The 23,321-nt window shown below is 38.6% G+C and overlaps 1 protein-coding gene across 10 annotated transcripts in view; it reads left to right on the top strand.

Annotated features, from left to right (window-relative positions):
• Positions 1-23,321, top strand: part of myom1b (myomesin 1b) — a 58,967-nt gene that overhangs the window by 4,144 nt on the left and 31,502 nt on the right. For 6 of the 10 annotated variants that reach the window (XM_022677628.2, XM_022677630.2, XM_015603300.3 and 3 more), the window contains 14 exons: positions 3,647-3,781; positions 4,558-4,732; positions 5,601-5,758; positions 6,423-6,515; positions 7,811-7,899; positions 10,583-10,627; positions 10,792-10,815; positions 12,274-12,432; positions 13,253-13,414; positions 16,934-17,075; positions 19,463-19,659; positions 21,547-21,600; positions 22,720-22,844; positions 22,982-23,165. In XM_022677628.2, coding sequence (XP_022533349.2) covers positions 3,647-3,781; positions 4,558-4,732; positions 5,601-5,758; positions 6,423-6,515; positions 7,811-7,899; positions 10,583-10,627; positions 10,792-10,815; positions 12,274-12,432; positions 13,253-13,414; positions 16,934-17,075; positions 19,463-19,659; positions 21,547-21,600; positions 22,720-22,844; positions 22,982-23,165 — 1,742 coding nt within the window. The remainder of the gene's footprint in view (positions 1-3,646; positions 3,782-4,557; positions 4,733-5,600; positions 5,759-6,422; positions 6,516-7,810; positions 7,900-10,582; positions 10,628-10,791; positions 10,816-12,273; positions 12,433-13,252; positions 13,415-16,933; positions 17,076-19,462; positions 19,660-21,546; positions 21,601-22,719; positions 22,845-22,981; positions 23,166-23,321) is intronic. The other 4 variants (XM_022677631.2, XM_022677629.2, XM_007240038.4 and 1 more) reach the window with 2 other exon arrangements.

The following is a 23,321-nucleotide window of genomic DNA, read 5'->3' as shown; positions in this document are numbered from 1 at the left end:
TAGCATTATAGTTTAAAAATATTAGCTTTAAATGTCTACTCGTAATAAGGAAAACACGTCTTAGTCAGTAATTGCCCCTCAACGTCTGGCACGCTGCTCTCTCCATTATGTAAGTTTGTTGAAACGCTCGTGAGCTGTGTAACCTGAGTTATATTCGTGTGTAACATCCTGTAATATTATTGCATCAGTCCACATGATTCTTTCACTTCAGATGCCAGTTCTGTATCTCTCATCTTGTTAAGAAATGCACATACAGCTCCGGAAAAAATTAAGAGACCACTTCAGTTTGCTAATCTGATTTTGCTAGTTATAGGTATATGTTTGAGTAAAATTAACATTGTTGCTTTATTCTATAAACTATGGGCAACATTTCTCCTATATGTCAAAATAAAAATATTGTCATTTAGAGCATTTATTAGCAGAACATTTCTGAGGAAATAGGACATTTCTGAAATAACAATAAAAAAGGCAAAACTTTCAGACCTCAAATAATGCAAAGAAAACAAGTTCATTTATCTAAAGTTCAAAGAGTTAAATTTTTTTTTATTTATTTGGTGGAATCAACCTGTTTTTTATGCATGTTTTTATGGCATGTTTTCCTCCACCAGTCTTACAAACTGTTTTTGGATATTTTATGCCAATTCTGGTGAAAAAATTCAAGCAGTTCAGCTTGGTTTGCTGGCTTGTGATCATCCAGCTTACTCTTGATTATATTCCAGAGGTTTTTAATTTGGTAAAAAAAAACTCTTATTTTTTCCAGAGTTATACATACAGGTCCTTTATGGTTGGCATAAATTGGGAATAAACAAATATAGAATAACAATATGTGCATAATGCTGCTATATTAATGTTTAGTATCCTATAATGAACTTCATTCAGTCACCTTCTTGAGTTGGTACAATTATACGTTTATGAAAGATATGACTGTAGACCATTTACTGTATATATAATCATCGAAACTCTGTATTTTAATAATTACACTTATTTAAATGAAAGCAGGTCACGCTCTGATCTGTGCTCAGTGTACTGCACAGTGTAAGCGGGATAGTAAGCTTTCACCCACGACCTATGGATTCGATGACACTCCATCCAAAAATAAACTGTCTCATAACGTACTGCGTTCGTTCTGATACCTAACATTGCACTGGCATGGGTGTCACAGGAGTGAGTGTGACAGGGTGAGTTACCACACTCACAAAGTGCAAGTTCATTATGCACATTCTGCACATCCTGCTCTTAGCACCCAAATAATGTTCTGTAATCCACCAAAGTCACAAGTAGTAAATATCTTAGAGATGCTGTAAAGCTTACAATGTTATTGCTGAAAGATGTGCAAACAGATATGGTACCAAATATGCACAGTGTGCAGAGGCCACCTACTTTGTGCAGTTAATCACATTTCATGTGGCCTTCAAAATAGCTTAAGAAAAATGTGTACAGAGAGTGTCATGAAATGGATTTCCATGGCAGAGTAGCTCCATCCAAGGCTCTAAGGCTCTAAATGACCTTTACTTACTATTGGGTTTACTTTGTCCCACAAAATTGCACAATATATGACACATTACAAAACTAAATATTTAAATAGTTCTATAAACACTATAAATGGTGCTAAAATACTCAAAATGTAAGTATTTAAAGATATATTTCTCAAAACCCCCATTGCACTAGTAAGACAAAAGTTTATTGTCAATTTAAAATATTTTATTCTTGAAGTCATTGGAGGCATTACAGTATTAAAATCAGTCACAATTCCTTTCTTCTCCAGTTAATACATAAATTCAGTTCAGCGTGATTTACAATGATCCCTCAAGCTACAGTATTAATATATTTAAAAGGGCTGTAGTTACTGCTTTTGATATTTATTTGCACCTTGTGTTCAGATTTTTTGGGAGTTTTATTACTTATGTGGAATAAATTATTCTGTACCCAAGACTGATTCTTGGCTTGTCTGGGGGACAAGAGGAACTTTTCTCCAAGCTGTGGATCGATTGAGCAATCCCATTCGTCTCTTTTTCTGAGTAAATAGTTGCTGTTAGCTGTTTTTTTTTCTATTTTACTCAGACGAAAACACTCAGCAGCAGGAGCTCCCCTGAAAAAGTGCTGTTCTTATTTTTCTTCAGGCATGACAGAGTGTTTAACTCCACAGAGATAAACTACCATTACTCCAGTGTGTTAGCTTGTTATGCTAACTGGTTAGCATTGGCTACCGAGCTTTATCTGTTCCTCTAGCGGTATGGCGTTATGTAGAAAATAACAACATTTCTGAATGTTTTTGGAAGTTTTTCACTATTTGTGAGAATGTGAATCTTGCAGTTGTTCATAGGCTGTCCGAATTATATGATGAACCTGCAATAGAAGTGCAATAGAAATGCTCCAAAATGATTTGAAATGTAAAGTAAAGTTGCCATTGTGGAGATCTGAGTTTTTATCTGACAGGCACAATATCTAAAATTTGCATTGTTGACTATGAGATAATAATGTAGAGGTTCAGATATTTCGAATGTACATGGGAATCAGTTGACATGAGACATTTTAGAATAGAATGCACACACTGTACTTCATCATTAGCATTGTAGTAAGTCTGGAATCACAGGCTGCATATATCAAGTCCTCTCAGGATAGTTTCTTACGTGATTATCTCTCTTTCTCTCTCTCTCTCTCTCTCTCTCTCTCTCTCTCTCTCATTCTCTCTACCTCCCTCCATGCATGTTAAAAATACACATCCTTGTGGGATAAATAGCCCAGCTTCTGAGCCACATGTCAGGGTTGCAGTGTACTCTTAGCTATGTCAGTTATGCAAAGTGTCTGTGTGTGTGTGTGTGTGTGTGTTTGTTTGTTTGTTTGTTAGTTTATTTAAGGCTTTAGCTCTATACCTGAACATGACCTCAATAATATTTGATAATGGAGATATTGTCTACTGTGATTAATTGTATGTTTGTTCACATATATAACAGTGAACAGTATTTTTGCCAGTAAAGGAATGACCAATGCTTCAATAACCACATATCCATAGACACAGTGTGGACTGCAATAGGTGAAGAAAAAATATTTTTTAATAAATTAAAATTTTGTTGTATTTAAAAGGGCATAATTACTTTGTTAGACTTTTCTGTTATCATTATGTCAGTAGAATTTAATAGTCTTAAAATTACAATAAAATCATTTATCGCAATAATTTCTGGGACAATATATCATCCACAACCATTAGCAAAATATTATACTGTGCTAGTAGGGCTGGAAAACAGTTACATGTAAATGTTACTACTGAATTGTTGGACAGTCTTTGTCGTTTTCTGTGGCTTCATATCGATATCGGAATTGTTGACCAAAATTAAGAAATGTAATATGTTATTTTGTTTATATTCTGCAGACGTAGCATATACATGTGTGTATGTATACTTTCAATTCAGCATTATACAGATGAGAACCACCCAGTATTTTCCCTACTTTTCCTTAACCTGTCTATTTTGAATGCTTAGGCCCCTTAGAGAAAGCTTTGCGTGACAAATAAATCCATAATAACTGCCACAATAATGCTAAACCTCCTTCCTCATCTCACTACTCTAATCTCTAATTCTGCCTTCCATCTCCCACACGTGTTAAATATGACCTCATATGTGTGATATCTTTGTTGTGGTTAATTTAGCATCAGAGCCGCCACCTTCACTTCTTTGGATGAGGGGAGGCTGAGTCCTATGCCAAAGAGGTCCGAGCCCACCTACCTGGCCATGGATAAAGAAAACCAGATTATAGGCTATGTGGTGCCCATCTTCAGGGGCAGGTATGAACCATGGATAGTTAAAATGGGGGGTGAAATAAAGGACCTCTTTCAAGGTTCATGAAGTGAAATCATGATATTGTTTATGGGGATTTTTTCTCCAAATAAATTTTTATGAAAAGTATCCCCCTTTACCCTTTTTACTCTACATGTAGTTAAAGAGGAAGTGCTTGTTCTTTAAAGGGATCATTTGTGTGATATGTCATCACACACAGGCCTTAAATTTGAAGTAATCGTGAATATACTAGTGCATCTCAAATATATTATATTATGTAAAGTTTTTATGCAAAGGTTTTCCTATTCTGTGATATATCTTGCAAAATGAAAATATATAAGGAAAATTCACAAATTCTCAGATTTCAGTGACAAATCTTCCACAAGAAGGTTATATATGTTTGATGTTGTTTATTTTAATATATTTCCTTTTGTCATTTAGAAAAATGTTTTTTTTGCCAAACATGGCATGCCCTGTGATGCATACATTGCGATGGCTATACTGAATCAGTATGTTGTACAGTCCTGGTGATGAAACCTCTATTGCTTAATAGCCACCTACAGTAGCTGCAGTGCAAAAACTATACTAGCAAAAATTATTATTAAATAATTTTTATTTCTTTACATTTCTATTGGCAGCAATCGACACCTATAATCGAGTCAGCTATGTGTGATTTTGAATGTGAAATGTTTTGTCTCCTGTACATGTACTGTATGTAAAGTGTGTAGATTTGATTTGTACCATAATATTGAACCCCCACCCCACCCCACCACCTCCACCACAGTAAGGAGTTTGCGAGTGGCCTGTCAGACACCGAAGACATGCGGGCTAAAGAGACCGCCGGCTATCTGGCCCGCAGAGACCTCTTTACTAGCGGGGTGGAGATGGAGCGCATGGAGCAAAAATCTCGCAGAACCGTCATGAGGGAGTCAGCAGAACGCATTTCCCTTACCAAGAGGGTCAGTGCAGTTTTCGGTCTATATGTTTATAATTATTGAAGAATTTATATGTATGGTGGACATGTTGTATTAGAGCATAAATGTATAATAAACCCACTTGAGAAAACTACATTTAAAGCTATATTGAAGGCAGCATATGAAGCTTTGTGAAACCATTGGTGTTTCTGGACATGAATCATTCACTTTTTTAATAAATTAAAAACTGCTCAGAAAATATGCATTTGCAATGTAATCACTGAATGATATTATTAAATAGCTTTATGGATGATCTTATGATGTCTAAGGTTATTATATCATCATCTGCAGCAGGAATACATCAGTTCATCTGCTGTGTCTCCACTTACGAGATAGAGAGAGTAAGAGAGGGCCTAAGTATTTAAGACAACCCATTCAGACTACTGGTGCCAACAAGCAGTGTCATCATCCTGCCAGATTCCGGAGGTCACTCCCGTTTCTTAAGACACCGTGTTCTGGTGTCTCTGGAGGGTGTGTTAATGTTGTGCGAGTGATGTTGTCAGCAAATGTTAATAGCTGAGGGGAAGCCCTAAGGAGAATCTGGTTTCTGCCATCCTATTACACAAACAAAGCCAAATGTCACACACACACACACACAGACTCTGAGCACACAGTGAAACCCAAGAAATACGCAAAGCTAAGTCATGGAAGAAACTCCTTGTAAACACATAGGCATGAGGACTGAGTATCAAGAACAGGAATATGAATGGTGCATCTTGAACATGTTAAATAGCATTGGTTGTCATGCAGGTTATGCAACGAGCATGCTACATGCCTTGTGCAAGAAAAGGTTTAAGCAGCAATAAGTGCTCTTAGCTGTGTGTGAAGCCTGTGTGTGACTGCATGTGTCCAGATCCATGAAAACGAAGAGTACCACAAGCGTCTGAACGAAGATAGCCTGATGCATCCCCCGGAGTTTGTGATCAAGCCCCGCTCACACACTGTGTGGGAGAAACAGAGTGTGAGGCTGCACTGCACCGTCTCAGGATGGCCCGAGCCTCGAGTGGTGTGGTGAGTGAGCACAAACACACACACACATTTCTAACATCAAGTTACCAATTCAAACAGCACATATCTCTATTCCAAACATGGTTCATTAGAGAATCAAAAGTGGTTAATCTATGGTATAAAACGTTCAATCTCCAGATCACAAGGCCCTCATTTGGACAGTTACTTTCTGAAATGAATGTGCAATAGCGGAAGCTATAAAGCTGGTGTTCCAAAAAACGTTAAAAAGTTGTGGCACTATTTGGATTCAGCTCTGGTACCATCTCGAAAATTGAAGGTCAAGTTCCATATAACGGGGGATGTGAGAAGTGGGCCTACGAAAAAGATTGGCAATTTCAGAGAGGATTTGGCCATTTGTTCATGGGCACAAGCCACATACTTAGCTCTGATGCTCATTCCACAAATGCACCATTAACTACAACTTTTTTCAGTGTTTTTTCTGTGTTTATCATCTCTTATAACATAACGTATCAATATATTAGGCAATATCTGTTTCCTATATATTTTTAATATATAATAATTTGCCATTGCCTATGCTTTCTTTCCTTTCTTGTCTTTATTTTCTGTGTTTTTAGCCTTTATCTCTTATGCTCTTTCACTCCCTGTCTGTATTTCTTTCTTCTGTCTTTCTTCATTCTTCTCTGCTGCCATCCTTAAAAACCTTCAGGTACAAGAACAATGTTAGCATTGACCCCATGTCAAACCCAGGGAAGTACAAGGTTGAGAGCAGCTACAGCGTCCACTCTCTGGAGATCAACAGGTATTGTGTACATACAAACACATACATTTGTTTCTATACAAGTAAGAGTTTTGTAATGAAAATAACATTCACAAGAACATCTAAATGTTTGAAATACAGTATTGTGCAAATGTTTAGGCAGCTGTGGGAATTTCAGTAAAGAACAAGTGTCTTATATGTGAAGTAAGTGTTTATTAGCTCAGTAAAACACTAGCATTACAATAAATACAAACAGCAATTTTACAAAAAGCAGTGCTTTTACAATACTGTTTTCCTTCAACCACACCTCCTTAACATCTCCTAATCTCTCCTCATCTGAGTTTAATACTAAGAGTTATTTATAGTTTTCATCATATCAACACCTGGTTTGGTAAATTGGTAAATTTGGTAAATCAGATGAGCCGCGGACGGAACTGAACATAATATACACATGCTGGCTGAGGAGCATCCAGGAGAAATCTGAAACTACACTTTGTTCTTCAGCTTGACTCACAGGATATAACATAGTTAAAAATGAGAAATCCTTGTTACGTTTTACTGTATGTATGTTTACTTGCAGCTGTTCAAATCATATGTGGTGCTTTTTCAGGTACAAACTCTCATATTGCTGAGATAAATGGATTAGTGTAATTTTCTTTGGTGCCTAAAATATTTGCACAATACTGTATATTTCCATTTTACTGTAGACTAAAAGGCACTGCAACTATATGTGTATATATAACACTTCATTCACTAAATCCAGACAGTGTCCTTGCCGTTACATTGTTGTTACAACTATAACCACACGACTACAGAGGTTACACTGTTTGGCCTAAATACTGACACATGATCCAGGCTTTTCTTGGCCAGCCTCACCATAACAAAGGGGGCATCTAAAAAAAGCCATGCATCACTGACATTCCTTCCCTCTTAACCTTTGTATCTCTCTCTCTGACCACACTCTCATATCACTCATTTAAAAATACGCAAAGGCTTTTTCTTATTAAGGAATTACGTGACAGTAACAATGCCGCCTCATACTGCTGATAAACTTTCAGCTTTAATGATGTAAGATTCTGAGTAAATTAGAGTTTAGCCATGGAGTGTGAGGTGACATGATGGATAGCAGTGCTGGCAGGACTGTCTGCCCCTAACGCTGATGATATCACCGCCTGGGGTCTATTTGTGTCCCAGAATTTCAATTTGGAACTGCTGAACTCGGTACAGTCTCAAGGCAGACTTATACAGTTCCTAGTGATTTACAGCACATGCATGACACTGTGTGTATGAAGCCATGTGAGAGAGGACGTGGTCACATGTTTCCTCTGCCGTTTTAGATGTGACTTTGATGACACGGCCCAGTATCGTGTGTCAGCAATGAACAGCAAAGGGGAACTTTCTGCTATTGCTTCTGTCGTTGTCAAAAGTAAGTAAAAGAGAGGACACATAAATGTCAGACAAAACGGATGTATTGGCATGTGAAAGCATCATAATTGTAGCCAACATATCTAACATTTTTACATTTATAGCATTTGGCATACACTGTTAATTAGGGCAAGTTACAGTGTTACAGTGTAGTCATGTTGCAGATGTACGTGAACCTAGCGCCAAGGCCAAATGTTCCATCTACATCTGCTTCATCTCCATATCAGTTAACATGAAGGCATTAAACATGCCTACATACAATGTGTGTTATCATAAATGTGTACATTAGGGGGCAGAATTCAAATCAGTTGCAGAAATAAAATAAGAAAGCCTGGTCTTGCATTTTCTTCAAATTATTAAAACCTTACTGTATTTGCAATGTTTGGTTTTAAGTTTTAAATGTCTCACCTGTCTGCCAGCCTTCAATTTTAAAGGTTCCTTCTACAATTTTCCACAAATATTGTTTGTGTCTTATCTCATCTATAGCACTCCCACCCTGCTGAAAAACGAGCATGGTCAGATTAGGCTGGTCAGGCTGGTTATGCTGGTTGACCAACTTAGCTTTTGACCAGCATACTGTATGTTTTTGGTTAGATTTGATGGTTTAGCTCATCTAAAACATGATCAGCCTGAGCAAAACAGTCAATCAAAGTGAACAAGCTTGTTGTTGGTTGATTAGCATGACCAGCAAGACCAAGCCGGGTTTATCAGCATGATTAGCATGTCCAAAACCCTGTAAACACCTGTAAACGTACACCATGCTGCCTGACCAGAGCTTAAAACATAATTAGACACCCTCCCACCCCCACTATGGTCTGTTCTCACTTGTGGCCTCTGGAAGGAGCGTCCGCAGATTTTCATGCAGAACATCCAGGTTTAAACAGCTTTTTCCTATATGCCAAAAGACAGAAAATAAATGACACTGTTCTTATGCAATATCAGTATCTCGGTTTTATATGTGCAATATATGGGTATGTGTTGAGGTTTTGTGAGATATGCAGATTTCATATACAGGTGCATGTAAGGCTCTCACCTAAGAACTGTAATTGGTGTAAACGTGGAGTTCATATCCAAATCCCAAACCTGAAAGATGGGCAGTCATGTTATCTACTACAGAATTTAACTGTAACTCCTAAATGTACATTTAGTTTCCAGCAGGACTGTTTATTATTCTTATTAAGAGAAATATTACCTATATTGCTTACAGTTAAAGGTGTATTTATTTACCAATATACCATTTTAGTCAAGAACATAGAAATAAACATTAATTAAACACTGAGGAAAGAACGGCAAAATAAGCTTTTCCTTTTAGCCAGTGGTTTCCTGTTCCATGCTCCTGTTTTTAGACAGCTTCCTTCCAGACTTCTAGCCAAACTGATAACTTCTTATTGCCTTCAGAAATCCTTGATTGACTGCATGGGAGTTTGGGTTAGATGAGTAGGGAACCTAAAGGAAGGTAGCTGTCTGGGAGGAAGTTTAACTCCTGAGTTAAAACAAAAGCAGGTTATCTAATAAGCTAAGTTATCTAATTTGCTAAAACACAACAGAGAGAATATCCCAAAACCTATAGCTATATGCTAAACAGGTACTCTATTTTTTACACTATAAGGTGCACTTAGGCGGCACGGTGGCGCAGTGGGTAGCACTTCCGCCTCACAGCAAGACGGCCGGGTTCGATTCCCGGGTGGGGCGACCTGGGTCTTTCTGTGTGGAGTTTGCACGTTCTCCCTGTGTCTGCGTGGGCCACAGTCCAAAGACGGCACGTTCAGGCTAATTGGATGTCGGATACAAATTGCCCCAAGGTGTGAGTGTGTGAATGAATGTGTCTGTGTGTCTGTCTGTGTCTGTCTGCCCTGCGATGGATTGGCGGCCTGTCCAGGGTGTATCCTGCCTTCCGCCCGATGCCGGCTGGGATAGGCTCCAGCATCCCCCCCCCGCGACCCTTAATGGATGAAGCGGTTGATAATGACTAATGAAGGCGCACTTAAAATCCTTTAATTTTCTCAAAAATCATCAGTGCGCCTTTTAATCTGATGAACCATATGTATGAATTTTACCAGTCAGGTTGTAAGAAGCAGTAAAGCCACTTTGCTAATGTACAGCGTTTTAGAGAAGTTTTAGTTTAGTTCTCCGGCAGTATTAGCATTAGTCGCTAACCGCGCTAAACTCTAGCTCATTCGCCTTTCATCAGAGGTGAGTATTATCAGCCTGTAGATAGATAGATAGATAGATAGATAGATAGATAGATAGATAGATAGATAGATAGATACTTTATTGATCCCGAAGGAAATTTAGCAGCCTGCTGCTAACCCCGGCTAGCACTGCTGGAGCAGCATTAGCATTAGCTGCTAACCGTGATTCTTTCGCTGTTCATAGATGAGTATATCGGTGTGTAGTCTGCGCTAATTTTGCCCTGGCTTACCAGAACACTCAGGGTTCCTCAGTGTAGCGCTGTCAGGCGGTTATTTAAGCTGGAAATCTAAGCTTACTGTAAATCATTTCAGGAGAGAAATCTGTGTAGATTAACATCCAGCACTCGTTTAACTTTAAAAGAAAATGTTTTTTTAAGAATTTTTGTTTACTTAGCTCAGCTTTACTTAGCTTAGCTTTACAGGACCTGCTGGATTAGAAGGAAAACATAAAAAACAAAGCTAACTAACTCACTACAACTGTTTTGTGCTTAGGATTCAAAGGTGAAGTGGAAGAGTCTCTGCCAGCTCCCAGACCCCGTGAGTTCCTAAAAGTAGTTTAAATTCTGTTCAGAGTTGTGTGTACTGTTTGTAAAATGTCATGCTTTGCTTCTATGTGGCTGCTGTTGAGCTGTAAGTGCTGCGTGAGTATGCCTAATGCTAGCTTGCTAATGGCTGTTTTGTCTCTCATATGCTGGCTGCAGAATGGAACAGGACTGTCTTTAAAGGTAACAAGGCTGAAGGTTTTTAGTACTTTTATGTCCTTGTTTGGGATGTGTTCTTACTGTTTCTGTCTATAGTGCATGACAGCTCAGTCTCAATCTGTCAAGCTCCTGTTTAAAGTTAAAATAGACATGAGCATCTCATTCTAATGCTTTTCCTCTTCTTGTTGTGTGTTTATCCTTGAATATTCCTACTTTAATATTATTAGTAGTAAAAATGTATCTTAAACACAATTTTAATTGGAAAGTTTTACCAGCAGAGTTTTTAGTATTGTAATTTGTAAGGGATTTGACTGACTGTAAAATAAAGCATTTGTAGAATAGGGATGCTGTCATATTGTGTAGAACAGTGGTATAATGACTACGTTTGTACATTTGCTTATTATTGGGAAAAAAAGAAAAGAATGGGAAAATTTAAGTTGTTTTTTTTACATTAAATCAAACAGACAATTCCACTGATTTGAAACTCTCTTCAGAAATAAAAAAAAAATACAACCAATTAATCAATTAATTTAGAATACAGCAAAAAAAGTCAGAATAAAAATATTCTGACTTTATATAAATAGAATATAAATAGAATAGTTTAAAATAGCTTCACCTCATGTGCAGCTTTTGGCCCTTAAATGTTTTGATGTGTTTAATATTAAACTACAAAGTATAAAATAAATATGTAAAAGAACAGTGGTCTACAGTGAAAGGTCACAGCTTGGATTTTCAGACTGTAAAAATTGTAAAACACTTGATATTTTTAACTGAACATATCCAGCTTGAATAGGTCTGTACTATATGCGTGCTTCTCCTAAAGCTCTCTTTAACATTTATTAGGGTTCTTTGTGTTTCTATTTCTTCTTGCACACTTTGTTGTTGTGTCTGTTTTCTTCAGCAAACTCACTTCTCCTGTTTCAATCCTTATTTTATAATACAGTACGAGAAAAAAGATAGGAGACCAAATTAGAAATTAAATTATGAGTTTCTTTGATTTTACCATATTGAAAACCTCTGGAATATAATTCTTAAATGTTTGCACCAGGAGTGGCAAAACACTATCCAAAAGCAGCGTGTATGACTGGTGGAAGAGTGATTAACAATCAGGGTTAATACACCAAAACTTTATGAGTATGAACTTGTTTTCTTTGCATTATTTGAGATCTGAAAGCTTTGCATCTTTTTGTTATTTCTCATTTTCTGCAAATAAATGCTCTAAATGACAATATTTTTATTTGGATTTTGGGAGAAATATTGTCTGTAATTTATAGAATGAAACAACAATGTTCATTTTACTCAAACATAAACCTATAAATAGCAAAATCAGAGAAACAGATTCAGAAACTGAAGTGGTCTCTTAATTTTGTTCCAGAGCTGTATAAATGTTATTTGTATTATTTTGTTTACTCATGTGATTCAGTGGTTCTGTTGCAGCATTGACTGATCAGTGTGTGGGGGTTTTGTGTGTGTGTGTCTCAGACCCCTGCCTTGAGTATGGCATTACTTTCGAGACACACATTGTGGAGAAGTTTGGAGTGTCATTTGGGAATGAGGGAGAGACTCTGAGCCTGGGCTGCTCTGTTATCATCTACCCTTCACTGCAGCGCTTCCAGCCTGAGATTGAGTGGTACAGAGATGGTGAGTAACCGAGAGAGTATCTATATTAAAACTAAATTGTATTGTAAAATGATAATGATTATTATGATAAAGATACTGTGAAGAGCAAAAAAAAATATTAGAAATAAGGAAAAATAAATAAAATATTATGACCTAATGCCAGATATAAAGAGTGCTACCAAAACAACTGGCTGTCCACTTAGCAAAGGCACTCACAGGCCACAGCAGGGTGTGCAGTGTAGTACATTTCTTCTGTAGACAGCATTAAAAATTTCTGTGGTATCCTACAGTAACATTTTTGTTGGTTCAAATCAGAATTCCCTTGTTGCCCTCATGAGCACGCCTTGAATATCCAACTGACAAACAAAATATAACACCCCAGATTAGTACAAACGTCTGCATGCAGTTTTTTCCCAGGCAGATGTGTCAGTGATAACAGGTATGATCTAAATAGGCTATGGGTCCTGCCACAAGAGGGTGTTAAAATGATTCCACTGCTACCCTTTAAAGGGCCCTCAGATGCTACTTTTGGGTAGTGTACCTCATGGTGAGAGATTGTTGACCGCTAAACATGGTTCTGCGATACACTCAAAGACATTTTTAATCATATAATTCGACTGAGAGAAGCAGGATATTTGTTTTGATTAATTGAACCTCTAGACCAGGGGTTGGCAATAGGTGGCCTGCAGGCTGGATGTGGCCCACAAGCATGAAAAATCTGGTCCATGAGGTTGTTTGAAATTTAATAAACTATAATGAAAAAAAAAAAAGCTTCTCTGGCGAGCTTTATTTACATTTCTCTTCTTTCTCTCCGTCGTGTGTATGTTTCTGTGTGTGTCAGACAAGTTGCTGGTGCCATCTAAGTGGGTTCAGGTGCACTGGAGTGGAGACAGAGCCACGCTCACACTCACACACCTCAACAAAGAGGACGAGGGTCTTTACACACTTCGCGTCATCACCAAGTCTGGCTATGAGACACACTCTGCCTATGTCTTCGTCAGAGGTAAGGTCAGACTTAAAACTAATCAAATGAAAACACACAATTTAATTCTTTTCTGGTCTGTGATCCTAGTGCCTGAGTGACCAAGTCAACTTTCTGCATGCATTCATTCATACATTAAATTTACATTGTCATTCATGTATAGTATGTATTGTTGCTGTCAGGCACAGAATCTTTTCTGTTCTTTAAATTTTGCCAACATTTCATGATAAATGGACAAATAGAAATGCTCCATAATTACCTGGATTTTTTTTTTACATTGACATCCATTAAAAAATAAAAAGATTTTCTTTCTTGTTTTACAAAGTTACCATTTAAAAGATGTGAGGCACTTTTTGCATGATAGTATATATACATGTGTGTGTGTGTTAGTCATGTCAGTAATGACATGTGTCCCTGCTTGTTTGAGTCTTTGACATCTGTGTTGATGTTAGGTTAAATAATGTAAGTGAAGGTCAAACAAAGGTTTTTGACCAGACTGTGTGTGTGTGTGTGTGTGTGTGTGAGTGTGTGTGTGTGTCCATGAATGACCCGTTGCAGCTGGCAAGTCATAGCAACTGTCCACTTCCCGTCGAATGGACATCTTAAATTTAGAACATGCAGATAACACACACATCACACACACATACAGTGGCTCAGGCAGCTGTGGAAAAACTGATAGCAGGCCTTTTGCTGTTGTCTGACTCCAACTAAGCTGCATGACCTTATGCTGGTCCACCATACATCCACAGAGACTGTGTCCGTGCAGGATATTCTTTCAATTCTGTGTAAACTTAAATGGTTAATTCTGTTGAAGTGGGAACATAATAGTGCATGATGTAATATTGCATCAGGAAAAGCTATGAGTAACAGAATGTGGACTAAACATTGAACATGTGTGTGTGTGTGTGTGTGTGTGTATGTGTGTGTCTTTGAGGGTCTCCTTTGGTCTCGTGTTTCATTCTAATTTTGTCTCTATCTCCACTGGCTGTGTGTCTGGAAAAGCTCACATTAAGTAGCAGTAAGAGCCCTCTGGAGAAATGTCATTTAAAATCTGTCTTAATCCTACACATTTACACAGTGCAACAAATTCAGCAGCCAACACACGTATCCAACATATTTTACATTTAAAATCTGCACTGTTGTATTTAAACATCTGCAGAACTTAAAAATAATCATTTTGTATTTGTAACATAACATGAATCACAGAGATTTGTGTAACCAGTAGTGATGGGTCTAATGACCCTGAAACCTCGACACATGCGCCGAGCTGTCAAGGCGAAACCCCGTGTTGGTGCGCGTATCAAGTTAAGGAAAACCACGTGACCGATACACTTCCTGTATCGTTTGGTAGCGATGGGTCTGACGACACTGGAACCTCAGCGCATGCACCGAGCAAACAAGGCGATCCCCTGTGTCAGACCGCGTATCATTTTAAGGAAAACCACGTGACCGATGCATTTCCTCGCGCAGTTGCTTGCAATGACTTTCTAAGTCCAGCAGATGTCGCCATTAAGTGATACAGCAACACAGTTTCAACACAGTGTCGATACAGTTTGGGAAATGTGCCATACACCCAATGAGGTTTCATCTGCCCATCACTAGTAACCAGTACCATGCTTTTTACACTATAAGGCGGATTTAAAAATCCTTTCATTTTCTCAAAAATCACCAGTGAACCTTATGTTTCAGTTTTACCAGTCAGGTTGTAAGAAGAAGTATAGCCACTCTGCTGAAGTACAGCGTTATACAAGAGTTTCAGTGAAGTTTCCACCAGCAGTATTAGCATAAGACGCTAACCGTTTTATCATTCAGAGGTGAGGATCAGCCTGTAGTCTGCTGCTAACCATGGATAGCACTGTCGGTGCAGCTTTAGCATTACCCACGAACCGTGCTAAGCGCTAGCTCTTTTGCCATTCACAGGTGAGTAGTCTGTTTTTTTACTGTGTTAAAACAAGTGATGCGGGACAAACCGCTACTTAATATACTTAATATACTTAATACTCGGGGTTCCTCAGTGTAGCGCTGAACAGAAGCGCTTTACTCACCCAAAAAAATAATTTTCAGGAGAGAAATCTGTGTTTAAACATCCAGCGCTTGTTTAAATGTAAAGGAAAATAACATTTTGTTTAATTAAATTAGCTTAGCTTTACAGGTGAGACTAGGGCTGAACGATTTTGGAAAATAATCTAATTGCAATTTTTTATCTATAAATTGCGATTTAAAATGCGATTTTTTTAATGTCTTCTCAAGTATTTTTCAACAAACAGAAGCAATAAATCAATTTGTTTAGTAATAAACAATGTCAGATTTATTTAAAGCACAGATAACAATAAAGCAAACAAATCTATGCTTTTCCTTTTCACCATTTGTTTTGTTTTTTTTAATAGAAAAATAAATATATAAATAGCTTTTCCTTTTCACCATTTTTTTAAATAGAAAAAATAGATATAAAAAAGTAAACTTACTGCTCTCCAGCTAGTAACATCATAAAAAAATAAAGTGCAAAAAACATAAAGAGAATCTGCTTTAACCAACTCGTTATTTTCTGTATTTGAAGATGCAGCACTGGTCGTTGGCATTTTAGCCTTGCAAATACCATACGAGGCTTTGTGATGTTTTTTTTGGGGCGTTTTCACACCTGTAGTTCATTTCTCTGGTCTGAATCAGTTAATGAGTTTGTTTACTTGGAGCGCTTTCTCGCTCTGTTCGGTCTGGTTTCACATAGGCATAAATGTAAACGCACCAAAATGCACATCAATAAACCACGCGAGCAGCCTGTGTCCTCTGATTGGTCAGAGCTGTCTGACACGGGAGTACGTTAAATATAAATATACGAAAAAAGTAAATACAGCGAGAAGATTTTGTGTTTCTACGTGCAGCGCAGATTTATACATAATAAACAGAGTCACGCGGCTGTGAGCGGTGAATACAGCGCAGACGGCGCGAGCATGGAGACAGTGTTTGTTCACAGCTGTGGTAATTAACGTTATCCACCTCCTCTAGCTGGTCTCGGTTCGGTTCTTTTGATCCGCACCCGAGTGCGATTACTGTTTTCACACCTGCTCAATCGAACCGCACTAAAGTTACAAACGGACCAGACTTCGATTTAACCAGACCAAACAGTGCTGGTGTGAAAGTGCGCTGTGTTGACTTCACTTCTCCACCTCCCTGCCTCCTGCTCGGGTTTGCTCCGCTCGTCCTCGGCTCGGCTCGCTCCCAAGTCACGTGACCAGTCAAATCGCAGCCTGTGCGGTTAGAGAATCTCATTTTAAAATATCGCGAGATAATCGCAAATGCAATTAATCGTTCAGCCCTAGGTGAGACCTGCTGAATTATAAGGGAAACAGGGCGACACGCCTGTTCCTTAGTAGCGTTGCATAATGCGCCTTATAATCCAGTGCACCCTATGTATGAAAAAAGACCAGAAAATAGATGTTCATTGATAGTGTGCCTTATAATGTGGTGTTCCTTCTAGTGCAAAAAAATTGTTATCTCAAATTTCTTATTATCTTCGGGCTTTTGTGTGTTTGTGTGTTTTAGATTCTGATGCGGAGGTTGCAGGAGCTCCTGGTGCACCTCTTGATGTGTACTGTCAGGAAGCCAATAAAGACTATGTCATCGTTACTTGGAAACAGCCTGCTGTGGATGGAGGGAACTCCATTCTCGGCTACTTTGTGGACAGGTACATACAGGCACAGTTCTGGTTACTTCACTATATATATGTATATCTACACTGATATGGCATAAGTCATTGGATAAATTTATGTAAATGGATCAAAATGTATCATAAGTGTTATTTCAGGGGATTACTTGGAAATTCCCACACCTTTATGATATTAAACTCTTGCCAGCATACTCATGATAAGGTGACATTAAATATCAGAGCTCAAGCAGGGCCTTGTAATGCATGCCAAATGGATAGGACAAGTCATTTCCGAAGCTGTGCAGGCATTTAACATTCCTTGGTCCACGTGGTTTCATATATTCATATTTTCATATACATATTTTATAATATTTTTTTCCTGAGCTATGAGAACTGGCATATCAGTGTACAATTTCATTTGTACACTCAATAACAAAGTTTTTATAAGATGTTAAAAAAATACTGTGATTGAATGAATTAAAGTATAGCCAAAATTACAAATAATAAAAAAATAAAAAATAAATAAAGCATATTTTTAGTTTTATTGTAAAAATGATTTAGTAGATGATTTAAGCAAAGCATGATAAAAAAAGCTGGATACAAATCAGAAGTGATCAGAATTTTTTTATATTTTGAAAACATATAAAGAACATCTACTAGATAGAAAATTATGTTTACAAAATAAATTAAAAATGAGAAAAAGAAAGCAAAGTCCTAATTGAAGAGCATGAAGAAAATGAATGAGAACACGGAGCTAACTAACATAATATCAGTTCCGTTAAGAGACTAAATTTAGACAGGAGGAATGCAAACGCACAGACATTGACAAAATACATGTGCAGACAGTGATGACTGAACGGGATCACACATGACCTACATGTGAACATGATGAAAGGTTTTGAAGACAGAACAGAAGTGCAACTGGAACAGAGCCAAGACTGGACATAGCTGTAACACTTCATGGACATATGATATGTCACTTATAATACAAATACTTTGCACATGAAATACTTTATGACAAATGAGTCATGAAGAAACAGGCTCAAAACATTCTTCTCACCAACAGGCAATACCAGTAACATTTAGACCCCTACTCACTGAATGTATGTCTTTCATAATATTAAAGATATTTTGTTTTATTGTAAACATATTACATCAATATCAGTTTTCCCTTACAACAGCTTCAAAGTTGTTTATATGGTTTACTTAATTACTTTTATGTAATTTAGCTGAAACTACACAAGACTGTTCGCAAGAACACATTAAAAGTCATATTTTTGTAAAATCCTGTAATATTACTCTGTTGCTTTAATCAAAATGATTTTCTTTGTTCTATATCTATTAATTTGTAAAACAAGGTTCCTATACACGCATGGAAAGTATGGAATTTTATTTGATAAATTCCCAGGTATTGAAAAGTATGGGAAACGAAAACTATTGTACAGACAAATATTTGTTTCCAAGACTAGTAGTAACAATATTGTTCTCTAAAACATAACTTTAAGAATATCTCAAAAAATGGATCGATCTGTTTTTTGAAAGAGCTGGGCCGCACAGCTGTGAGAATGTTTGTGTTAGAGCACACAGTAGGCATCCCAGAAACCATACATCCCCTTTAGGCAGCGGCATCGACAAATGGAATGAACAGCCCCCTGCTCTTATCCTCTCTCATTCCAATTTTAGGGCCGACCAGGTGTCATCAATTTCACTGATGCTTCGACAGACAGGTGATGTCCATGCTGTTCATGCGTGGGCTATTTAAAATTCCTTGTATGATCATTGACAGAACTCATAATTGGTGAATTACATTCTAAGGTTGAATATGGATCTGAAATGCAAAACGCAGACTTTGTGTAAAATCATTTGACATTTCCAACATGGGGGAGGCAGCAGTTTTAAGGCATTTTGCTCACACACCGAGTGAAGAACTGTTTACTGAAATGTCCACTAATTTTTTTTACACAGCTGTCTGCAAACTAGGGTCTGAAAAAGTATGGAATTCTGACATTTTAAATGTATAGGAACCCTTAAAAAACTGTTTGTGTAGAGCTAAAAGAAAAGGTAGCATTATTTGTTTACACCAGTGGTGTAAAAGTGAATTATACTCTATTGTACTCTAAAGTGAAGGTACGCTGTACAAAAAATATGTTGCTTTAAATGGCCATGTTTGACTGCCAGAAAAATATAAGTAACTATAGAAAAAAGTCTTTGTGTGTTTAAATGACTTTGGATATGCATAATTTTCTAGGCCTGATTTTTAGTTTTGATGTATTTTGTGTTATTTTAAAATGTAGAAAAGGGTTTGATGAGAATTGTTATGTCCAGTCTTTTAATTAATAGCATTTCCAAAGGAAGTGCAGTTTCCCCTGATAGCAATGCGCCATTGTACCTTGTATGTATATTTTTCTTTTTTTTTGTCTGTCTAGGTGTGAAGTTGGTACCACTCACTGGTCTCAGTGCAATGACACTCCAGTGAAGTTCGCCCGGTTCCCTGTCACTGGTCTGGTAGAGGGCCGCAGCTATGTTTTCCGTGTGCGCGCTGTAAATAAATGTGGCATGAGTCATCCTTCTCGTGTGTCCGAACCCGCGGTTGCCATGGACCCTGCTGACCGTGCTCGTAAAGGTGTGAACATGCAGCCATGAATAACATTAATAAAATTATCACCACTTTTTTTATTTGGGTATCACTGCTCATAAATCTAATTCATTATTTATATGCAATTACCACTAGTTATGCAAGATAACTTACATAATAGGGAAAACTACATTATGATATTTGTAAAAAGACAGCTAAAGTTAAATGAAAAACTAATGGAGGAAGAGAGAACAATATACACTGCTCAAAAAAATAAAGGGAACACTCAAATAACACAATAAAACTCCAAGTAAATCAAACTTCTGTGAAATTAAACTGTCCACTTAGGAAGCAACACTGATTGACAATCAATTTCACCTGCTGTTGTGCAAATGGAATAGACAACAGGTGGAAATTATTGGCAATTAGCAAGACACACTTAATAAAGGAGTGGTTCTGCAGGTGGGGACCACAGACCACTTCTCAGAACCTATGCTGTCTGGCTGATGTTTTGGTCAGTTTGGAATGTGGGTGGTGCTTTCACACTCGTGGTAGCATGAGACGGACTCTACAACCCCCACAAGTGGCTCAGGTAGTGCAGCTCATCCAGAATGGCACATCAATGCGAGCTGTGGCAAGAAGGTTTGCTGTGTCTGTCAGCGTAGTGTCCAGAGGCTGGAGGCGCTACCAGGAGACAGGCCAGTACACCAGGAGACTTGGAGGAGGCCATAGGAGGGCAACAACCCAGCAGCAGGACCGCTACCTCCGCCTTTGTGCAAGAAGGAACAGGAGGAGCACTGCCAGAGCCCTGCAAAATGACCTCCAGCAGGCCACAAATGTGCATGTGTCTGCACAAACGGTTAGAAACCGACTCCATGAGGATGGTATGAGGGCCCAACGTCCACAGATGGGGGTTGTGCTCACAGCCCAACACCGTGCAGGACGCTTGGCATTTGCCAGAGAACATCAGGATTGGCAAATTCGCCACTGGCGCCTTGTGCTCTTCACAGATGAAAGCAGGTTCACACTGAGCACATGACAGACGTGACAGAGTCTGGAGACGCCGTGGAGAGCGGTCTGCTGCCTGCAACATCCTTCAGCATGACCAGTTTGGCAGTGGGTCAGTAATGGTGTGGGGTGGCATTTCTTTGGAGGGCTGCACGGGCTGCATGTGCTCACCAGAGGTAGCCTGACTGCCATTAGGTACCGAGATGAGATCCTCAGACCCCTTGTGAGACCGTATGCTGGTGCGGTTGGCCCTGGGTTCCTCCTAATGCAGGACAATGCTAGACCTCATGTGGCTGGAGTGTGTCAGCAGTTCCTGCAAGATGAAGGCATTGAAGCTATGGACTGGCCCGCCCGTTCCCCAGACCTGAATCCGATTGAGCACATCTGGGACATCATGTCTCGCTCCATCCACCAACGTCACGTTGCACCACAGACTGTCCAGGAGTTGGCGGATGCTTTAGTCCAGGTCTGGGAGGAGATCCCTCAGGAGACCATCCGCCACCTCATCAGGAGCATGCCCAGGCGTTGTAGGGAGGTCATACAGGCACGTGTAGGCCACACACAATACTGAGCCTCATTTTGACTTGTTTTAAGGACATTACATTAAAGTTGGATCAGCCTGTAGTGTGTTTTTTCACTTTAATTTTGTGTGTGGCTCCAAATCCAGGCCTCCATTGGTTAATAAATTTCATTTCCATTGATGATTTTTGTGTGATTTTGTTGTCAGCACATTCAATTTTGTACAGAACAAAGTATTCAATGAGAATATTTCATTCATTCAGATCTAGGATGTGTTATTTGAGTGTTCCCTTTATTTTTTTGAGCAGTGTACAAATAAGTTTTATATTTTAAATGTAATTTCACTCTTTGTCTCACATTGTCATTTTCTACCCTCTGCATTTGTCCTTTTTTCTTTACTCATGGAAGGAGCCTCTGCCCCATGGACTGGTCAGATCATTGTGACCGAAGAGGAGCCTGTCGGTAAGTAGAGCTCTTCGATTTGCATATGTGCATGCAGTCCAAACCCATTGGTGCCTAGGCAAAAAAGCAGTTGAGAACATTTTCCATTTCCATTGCGGATAATGCTAAACTAAAGAAGCAATTAAAAAAAAAATAGCATCTCTGGAATAAATCCATATCTCATGATAGATTTTCTGCCACTCAAAATCATCAGCTGTTTAACCCCTTAACACTACAAAGCGTTATTACATACTAAGGCAGGGGTCTGTGGTTCTAGTCCTGAAGGTTGCAGTTTATTGCTTATCTGCTGTATTATCTGCTGTTTAGTAACTACAGGAACTACAAAACATGTGTAATGACACTTTTGGCCTGCCAAGGGGTTAAACCGCTTCAAGGTATTACATATTGGTAATGATCAACAACACTCATTGCCCTTCTACAGCTATGTTTTCTGTAATCTTTGTGGTGTGTACGCGTGCATGTACTGACAGCAAAAACACTCGTCTCATGCTGGTCTGCATGAATAAAAATGTTCTGATATGAGATGCTGCTTCTTTGGCGATGCTCCTGCACAGTGAAATGCCATGCCATGCAAACGGCAGAAGCTTTGGCGATTCTTCAGGTTGTAAAGTTGTGTGTAATCTTGTGTGTGAAAACAAACCAACAATAATAAGCCCCTCCTTTAGCGAAGCCCAGAATCGGTCCTGTGTGCAGACTGATTTATTTGTGACAAGTATGAAAACACCCTTAAAAGTAGGTTGCAGAAGAATAAGAGTCTACTACAATCATAAAATATCATCATGGGACCTACAGGTGTCTCTTTCCACTGTTGTTGTCAAAATACAAAATTCATCTACCATTAGTAAGAAACTGCATAAGTTTGATTTTCATGGGCGATGTAGAAAGAGAAAAACAAACAAGATTCATCTGTCAAAATCACAATCTTCACATGGTTTTCTTAATAAAAATTTTAGAGTTTCCTCCTTGCACACAATGGAAATCTAAATTGTGGAGTCTCTTTTTGATGGTAGATTCTGTACTTTGACATCAACAATGGCTATAGAGCTACCAGAGTTTGTGTTTATGTATGTTAAAAAGACAATGATTTTCATGGGGTCACTGTATCTGTGACTTCTCCAGAGGGTGTGGTTCCTGGCAAACCACGTGACTTGATGGTTACTGAGTCAACCAAGACCTATGTGGTGCTGAGCTGGAAGCCTCCAGGCGAGAAGGGACATGAGGGGGTCATGTACTATGTTGAGAAGGTTAGAAACCCCTGTAACGTCTGATTTACATTTCCTACACAATCCACCCCCCCATATTCCTTCTTTGTGTTCGATATCTTGTCAGCAGAACGCATGCAGTGTCTGAAGGTATGAATGTGTGCACGTGTATGTTGCAGTGTGTGTCTGGCACAGACAGCTGGCAGCGTGTGAACACCGAGATTCCGGTGAAGTCTCCACGCTTTGCACTCTTTGACTTGGCTGAGGGGAAGTCCTACTGTTTCCGTGTCCGATGCTGCAACTCTGCTGGTGTGGGTGAACCCTCAGATCCCACTGAGGCCACTGTAGTGGGAGACAAACTGGGTGAGAAGAGCTCTTTTTAGATATCTTTAGGTCTCCTTAACGTGAGACGTAGTAGTATTTAGCAACAATCTAAAGTAGCTGGTGTGTCCAGCTGTGTCCATTGGCTTTAGTTCATATTAAACAGCGTTAAACAGTTTAATATCCTTTACCTTCCAG

Source organism: Astyanax mexicanus, chromosome 8 (assembly GCF_023375975.1).
Source record: "Astyanax mexicanus isolate ESR-SI-001 chromosome 8, AstMex3_surface, whole genome shotgun sequence".
Classification (NCBI taxonomy): Eukaryota; Metazoa; Chordata; class Actinopteri; order Characiformes; family Acestrorhamphidae; genus Astyanax; species Astyanax mexicanus.
Note: the sequence above shows the minus strand (reverse complement) of the source record. Positions and strands in the feature narration are given on the sequence as shown.